General features: G+C 39.8%; 1 protein-coding gene across 3 annotated transcripts; it reads right to left on the bottom strand.

Moving 5' to 3' along the window:
- Positions 1-243: 243 nt before the first annotated feature.
- RNF7 (ring finger protein 7) lies at positions 244-7448 on the bottom strand. 3 transcript variants are annotated; one of them, XM_073232305.1, is made up of 3 exons: positions 7021-7445; positions 3492-3539; positions 244-587 (listed from the first exon to the last, which is right to left on the bottom strand). In XM_073232305.1, the coding sequence occupies exons 1-3, from the start codon at positions 7186-7188 to the stop codon at positions 531-533; spliced, it is 273 nt and encodes a 90-aa protein (XP_073088406.1). In that variant the 5' UTR covers positions 7189-7445; the 3' UTR covers positions 244-530. The 3 variants fall into 3 exon arrangements, with proteins under 3 accessions (XP_073088406.1, XP_073088404.1, XP_073088405.1); XM_073232303.1 differs by having other exon boundaries at positions 7014-7421; XM_073232304.1 differs by lacking the exon at positions 244-587 and adding an exon at positions 628-1013 and having other exon boundaries at positions 7014-7448.
- Between the last annotated feature and the right edge of the window lie 421 nt (positions 7449-7869).

Genomic DNA, 7869 nt, shown 5'->3' with positions numbered 1-7869 from the left:
TAAAAGTTGGGTTTTGAACTGCACTCTGATATTTTAACATTGTCTCTTTTAACTTAACCATAAGCATGCAAAACGTTCTCTTCTAAATGGAGTTGTTTGCGCAGCCCCTTGGATATTGGTAAGTAAATTATAGTCATTCAATTTGTAGTTCTCTCCTCCTTTAAAGCACTTCTAAGCTGGGTGTGTGTGTGTGTGTGTGTGTGTGTGTGTGTGTGTGAGAGAGAGAGACACATTCCACAGAGGTAGGAAAGACCATCTTTAATAAATTATCTTCTTAATTGTAGAGAATTTCTGAAAATAAAATTGACAAAATGCTAAACTATGCCTTTTATGAGTCCTAGAGCTCCAGATCCAGCTCCTCCTATTTGAAGAATTAGTCCCTTGGAGTGTGGTAGCCATTACAGGGCACTTGATAACAGGATCCAGCAGGGCTCCAAACAACTGCACAAAGAAAGCCTTCTACCATTCTCATTTGCCGATTCTTTGGACCACCCAGTCCTGCTGGCAGAGGGGGCAGCGATTGTTCTGTTTCACCCACAAGGACATGCAGCAGTTGTGGAAAGAATGATTACATTCTCCCCAGACCACTGAAAGAAAAAAAGAATTATCTCACATATTTCAATTTCAATTACTTGAGCTCAAAATTATAGCCTATTTTATATTATGAATAATAATCATGGCTTATAATCTTGAATAAAAACGGTTAATTTGTCAAAATAATTTTTTCATGTTTAAATAAAACTTAGATGTGTAAATTATACTTAAGTGTTTGGGGGACTTTTTATCACTGTTTAGAATTTGTGGGTGATATACTAGTGCCCAGCCCCTAATAACTCCACATGCTGTCTTCTGGAAGTTAGATTAAAGTACTTATAGCCCTCATTGGGTCCCAGACTTTAGGCATGCACTCACCTTGGAGATCTTTTGTGCTTTATTTTATTGAAAAATGTCGTCCCAATTTTTATTTACCAAGAGATCATGATGAGTTTTAAATGTCTTCAGTTCACAGTAGGCTGTTATTAAATAGATGACATACATCTCAACATTATAATTTGCCCATCCACTGAGTGATTTTCTAGAAGTGGTGATGAACTGTGTTAAGTCACCCATAAACTGTAATTCTGCATGTGATAGAATGAAATTTTCAAAGTGGCAGGCTGGAAATAGAAGCCTCTCTCTCCATGACCAAAGAAAGCTGAGCTATACCTCACAATTTCCAAATTAATATTTTTAAACAAACAACATGAGAAAAATTTGGACTAAGGGAAATCACCCACAATCTGAATACACTCTCAAACATGGGTTTCATCTGTCCCTTGCTTGACTGAGCTGTATGTAACAAAACAAGTGAAATCGGAACAAAACAAAACAAAACAAAAAAACCTTTTGCTGAAAATTGCTTTAGGGGGTAAGAAGCAAGAGCAAATCATTCTAAGTGTTTCAGGAGGATGGAACAGGATTTGATCAAAATTCCATAAACCAAGAAGTTGCATGTAAACCACATAATCACAAAGTACAAAGTTAACCTTTCATTCTCGGAAACCCTTTGAACACTTTTACATAGCAATATAGTAGCAATGACCTCAAGAACTAGGACATAAAAACCTTTAAATTGCTTAAAACTATTTAGCCTACGACAATTTTTATAATCCCAGACTATAAGGAAATTAAATAGATTTCTACATACAGACTATATTCCAAAAAAACTTGACACAAAATTTTTTTACCTTAGTTGAAAAATTAAAAATTATATCATAAAGAAGTACTGAAAATTGAAATGCTTTATCAGAACAAAACCCAACCCAAACTGACCTATAACACAGTCAAAATTTAAATGTTTTGACAAATTTCTTATTTTATAATTTTCTTAAAAGAACGTAATTTTTTTTTTTAATCCAAATGTTTGCTGTGCCTATGTCTGGACTGGATAACCAATTCTTAATTACAGGTAATAAAAGGACTCGCAGATTAATTCCATTAAGGCCTTTTGAGAACCAATACATTTTTTTTTTTTTGAGAGGGCATCTCTCATATTTATTGATCAAATGGTTGTTAACAACAAAAAAATTCTGTATAGGGGGGTCAATGCTCAATGTACAATCATTAATCCATCTCAAGCCTAATTCTTGTCAGTCTCCAATCTTCTGAAGCATAACGAACAAGTTCTTACATGGTAAACAAATTCTTACATAGTGAATAAATTCTTACATGGTGAACAGTACAAGGGCATTCATCACAGAAACTTTCGGTTTTGATCACGCATTATGAACTATAAACAATCAGGCCAAATATGAATATTCGTTTGATTTTTATACTTGATTTATATGTGGATCCCACAATTCTCCCTTTATTATTATTATTATTATTTTTATTTTTAATAAAATGCTGAAGTGGCAGGTAGATGCAAGATAAAGGTAGAAAACATAGTTTAGTGCTGTAAGAGGGCAAATGTAGATGATCAGGTGTGTGCCTATGGACTAAGTATTAATCCAAGCTAGACAAGGGTAGCAAAACATCCACGGATGCAGAAGATTTCTCTCAAAACAGGGGGGGTGAGGTTCTAAGCCTCACCTCTGTTGATCCCCAAGTTCTCACCTGATGGCCCCCCTGCGACTGTGCCTGTCTTAGGTTGTTCCTCCCTTGAGGAATCTTACCCGTCTCTGGCTAACCAGTCATCTTCCGGGGCCATACAGGGAAATGTAAAGATGGTAAGTGAGAGAGAAGCCATATTGTTTGAAAAGGTTAGCTTTTTACTTCTTTGCAGATTTATGCCCTGTGGCTTCTATGCCCAGCACTTGTCTCGAGGTATCTTTACCACCTGGAGGAATTATGATACTCGGTAAATTCAATATGAGGCACGAATTCTATTTAAGGGTTGTAATTAGGAAGGAAGAAGAAAAGCTATAGAGGTAGCATATGGAAGAAAACATGGGAGGATTGATTATTTCTTTGACATATCTTCTTGTAGAGTACCTTAAGCATGTATAGGTTTTAAACTACCAACTAATTTGCGCTCACATATTAACATAATAGGAATACGGTAACATAAACAAAGCAAATCTATAATTACCATCCATCTCCAGTGAAGCCAAGAAAACCATTTAGGCACCCTAGGCATTTGTGGAAATTGTCTATGATATGATGGATATTGTCCAACTGTACTTGAACAGTCTGAGAGAAATCAGACAAATTAAAGCAGCCCATTTCTGGGATCTGTTCACATCCCATATGTTCTTTTAACCGTAGATAGTCTATAGTCGTGAGATTTTGGAGCGCTACAACTTGCACCCCTCCCAACTCCTGGTTGAGTTCCAACAGTACAGATCCGGTCAAATTCGTGAGAACCAACACATTTTATATTAATAATGGATCACTGCTTTAGAGTTTAATTTTTGGTGTATTGATAAAGTCTATCTTAATTGCAAATCTGAACATCCCCACTGAGAGAAAACCTTCAGTTGAAAAAGCAAGAGAATGAAATTACAACATACCAACACAATCCTCTTGTTTGTTTTCAGCTTGACATCTAAGACAGGCATCTAAAAGTAAACAAACAGCAGTTCTCATTCTGATACTCAGAAATGCAATTTTTAAAACTCAGACACTTCAAAGTCAAATAAAAGCCCAAAGGGTTAGAGATGGGGATAAAAGGCTCATACTACTAATTTCTCATCTGAACATAACTGTTTAAAGATGAATAAAGTACAAAGCACTCTACCAGTTTACTTACGACCAGGAGCAATTTCACAAGGGTTACCGACCCTCTATTTTTACAAGCTCTGATGAAAAGATGTCCTGTCGGTGGATGCAAGCACTAGAGAATATGCCATACTCCACCACATTAGAATTTATAAGCTTACTGGGCATGCTCACATAGATCGACCTTAGGGGTAGTTTATTTTCAAGACACCTTTTAAAATCAGCCATGCATGCATACTGGTATTTGCTTATACATACATACATAAACTCCAGAAGGCTACTCAAAAAACTAATAAAGTTTACCTGGGACGGAATGGGATAGGAAGTTTTCATTGTATAATTTTCTTAAATTTCTGAATTACATGACTGTATCTATATAAAACTAACTTAAAATTAATTTTTTAAAGGGAATCTCTTGAATACTAGGTTCTCTTTTTTCTTTTTAAGAAAATGCTGCAGATTTGTCTGAGCCCAAAGCATTTATCCAACAATGGCAAAATATTTAAATAAATTACTTGGGGGTAATACTAGGAATGGGAACCTAAACGGTATACTAAAAGTTTTCAAAACTCACTCTGTACTACTATTTGCTTAATGAAGAATGCAATATAGAATATTTTAGGGACCAATGAAATAGACTCATTCACTAGCTGGGTGAATTCAAAGACGGGTAAAAGGGAGTTGAAACCAACAGGAAAAAAAACGTTTGTAAGGTAAACTGGAGAAAAATTAATCTGTAAAAATAGACACACTGCGGAGTCAAAGCCTGATTCCCTTCTTAAACTGGATTATGCTCAGGCATTTGTTTGCTCCTCTCTGTATGCTCTTACCCTAAAAAAACACACCTCCCTGGCCTCTTCAGTGTAGATTAAAAACAACCACTGCCTCCTGAGGCTTTCTTCAATTCCACAATTACTAAGTAGCTACTCTGTGCAAGGAGCGGGCACTGGAAACACCAAAATAACGAAGCCTCAGTCCTTGGTCTCACTACCACATTCAGAGTAAACAGGCAAACAACTAAATACCATAAGGATCATGACAGAGGTGCAGACATGGCTCTGGTTCTGTGCAATTACAGAATTATAGTTTGTGATCCCTGCCTCTTTCACAAATTGGGGAGGCCAAATATCCAGGCTAACGTATGGCCATTTAGAGTTCCTCTGGCTCTGTATAACTTGGCAGTCCTAGCACACATTCTCTTCCTTAGTGGCATTTGCTTATCGTGCCATCTGCTCCTTTCAGGATAGTGGAAACCAAGGACTGATAGATGAGTCGGATCAAAAAGTCATAATAATTCATTTATGTAGTATATGAGATGAATGCCAAAATTTATCAAGGAAATGGGGTTAAGCGGGATTTTGTAGAATCTAGAAATCTCTGAATTATGCTTATACAGCTTTGTTTTGACTGAGATTCACTATCAAAAACTGACCTAAATTGATACAAATTCCTAAAGTTTCAGATAAAAGAAAAGTTTTGATGATGTTCCTAATATCTAAAACAGAGTGTTTCTACTGTTACAATAACAATCACACTTTTTAGAATGATGCTAAGGATTGGGAAGTCTAAAAAGCAAACTGTCTTCAGTCACTTGACCACTAAGTGGATTTTAACACCTCATAAACAATATACAAAAGTCTAGTCCAGAATACTTCCCTGAACTCAAAATGCAGCTGTTGTAAATCTGAATAATTAATCAACAGAATGCTTGCTGTAATTAAAAATGTCAACATTGACTGTGAGCCATTTAATAGCCTACACTTCAGCTTACTTTAAATATCCCAGGAGAGTTTATTTGTTGCAAGATTTCATACATTACTTCAAATTCTGCATTTATATGTACTATTTTCAATTTTTTCTTTGGGGAGAAAAATAAAACACCCTTTTAGAAACGTCCTTCGTTTTAAACTAAAGGACGTTTAGGGGATAAAATTTTCAGTAAAGCTTGCTTTGCAAAAGAAAAAGATTAAGTTGCCTGAGTAAGTTAAAAATGCCACCCAAACTGGAAAATTATGATTCTAGTTCTTGGTAAGAGGGATGTACTGCAGGCCAATAAACTAGGCACTATTTTGACCTACTATGTAAAATGAGTGGCTCATGTTTGAAATCAAGTTCTTTCAAAAGTAAAAAATAAAAATATTTGAATCTCATTGTTGTAAATCCTTTTTTAAACAAGTCTTTATAAATAAAAAACGAGAGCCTACTAAAGAGACTGTAAATTGAGAAATCTCTTGATTCTGGTAGGTTTAAATTTCATCCAACCAGAAAGGAGGGGATTTCTATTTTCTCTTAATTTTCTCGTTTTCCAGGGCAAGACCCGAAGATTTCTAATTACAGAAACCTGTTTTCTTCTCCTGCACTTAAGATGCTTTCTCAATTGTTTTAAATGCCCTATTTAACTCGCATTTGAACAGCACCTCTCTTTCAAGATGGTCTGAGATGTTAAAACAGAAACGATATAAAACGTGACAGGATCAAGGTGTTCTGAAAGGTTTCACTTGATCCAATATTTTAATTCAGAACACCACAGAAAGAAGTAGTTGTAAATATTTATAAAAAAGCGTTCTCCACTAAGGCCTAACTCAGAGCAGGGCAGTATCCTTGCCAGGAAATGACGAGGGGCCAGGAAGGGGATGACGTTTTTATGTTTCTGAATAAAGGGCTTAAATTCTTCAATTTCCACGAAACTGAAATATTCTTAAGCTACAATGTGTCTCGTTCAAGACTAGCGGGTGCCATCTGACCCGTCTAGATTCCTCCAGATTTAAAAGCCGGCAGAGCAGCAGTGGCTAATCCAAAAATGCAACGGCCGGCAACACTTTTCTTCCCAGCGCCTTTTAAGAGCATAACTGAGAGTGTGTCATTTTGGGGGAACATTACCCCGGAACTCCACTCTGTCCGTGACCGGAACCAACAACGTGTCCTGCGGAATCAGGGCCTTTACCCTGACCCCTTTGCGCTTTGCTTTGAGGGACGGTGCCGTTCTTCGGCTCATGCAAACCCCACCGGCTCCTCCCATCTCCTATCAGGTCACCCAGTTTTACGTTCTCGGCCACACCCATCACTACCAGGTAATACCGTATCCCCTCTGCTCACTTTCCGTTCCAGTCCCTAGAACACCAGCCGCCAGCCCCAGCCGAAAGACCGCGCGGCCCCACACCGCGGCCGCAGCCCTCGAACGAGCCGCAGCCCGGGGGTGGTCCTGGGGCCCCCGCCCCTCTGAGAAGGGGTGTCTGAGCCTTAGCCGGTCCCTGGAGTACAGAAGCGGCCGCCGGAGGCCGTAATGCGGCCCGGGCCTCGCGTGCAGCGCTTACCCATCACCTGGACCCTGCAGATGGCGCACGTATCGCACTCCACGTCCCAGCTCCACATGGCCACCGCATTCCACTTCTTCAGAGAGAACATTTTGTCGCCTCCCGACTTGGAGCCTACGCCCCCGGGGTGAGAGGACAGGGTACAGGATTCCTCCCCGTCTTCCACGTCGGCCATGGCGACGGCGCGGAGCCGGCGGCAGAGACGTTGGTTCGGAGGAGGCGGGCGGCTATGGCGGCTCTGTGGGGCCGCCCGACGGGCCACAGCGCCTCCCGCCGGCGGCGGGTCGCCGCCGCATCCACAACAGGGGCCCCCCGCGATTGGCTGGCGCGACCCAGTGACGATGCCTTGCGCCAGCGCCTGGCCGCATTCCCGACCCCGCGCCGGGACAGTTGACGGCCGAGGGCCTGCTGCGCTATTCTGGGCTGAAGTCTCGTCTGCGCCGTGGAGGGCTACTCTCGTGGGAGCGAGCTTATTTTACGCAGGAATCACGTGGCCTGCTGTATGCCCTCATGAATTTACGGTTCAAAGAAATTGTCTTGTAAATGTGTGTTTGCCTCGCCCCTCCCGAAGGTGAACTCCGTCAAAGCAGACCCCGAGTCTCTGTCTTTGCCTGGTATCCAAAAGACGCCTGGCCTCGGGAGGCACAAGTAGTTGTTGAGTGAAAGACTGACCTTGACCATCTTCTAGTTACCTGTTTCAGTGGTTCTCAAACTTTCGGGTCTCAGGATCCCTGTATACTTAAAAATCACTAGGACCTTAAAGAGCTTTTGTTTATGTAGGAAATATATATATATATATATATTTGCCGTTTTGAAAATTAAAAGAGGAAAAAATTTTAATGTACTAATTCATTTA

Source organism: Manis javanica, chromosome 3 (assembly GCF_040802235.1).
Source record: "Manis javanica isolate MJ-LG chromosome 3, MJ_LKY, whole genome shotgun sequence".
Classification (NCBI taxonomy): Eukaryota; Metazoa; Chordata; class Mammalia; order Pholidota; family Manidae; genus Manis; species Manis javanica.
Note: the sequence above shows the minus strand (reverse complement) of the source record. Positions and strands in the feature narration are given on the sequence as shown.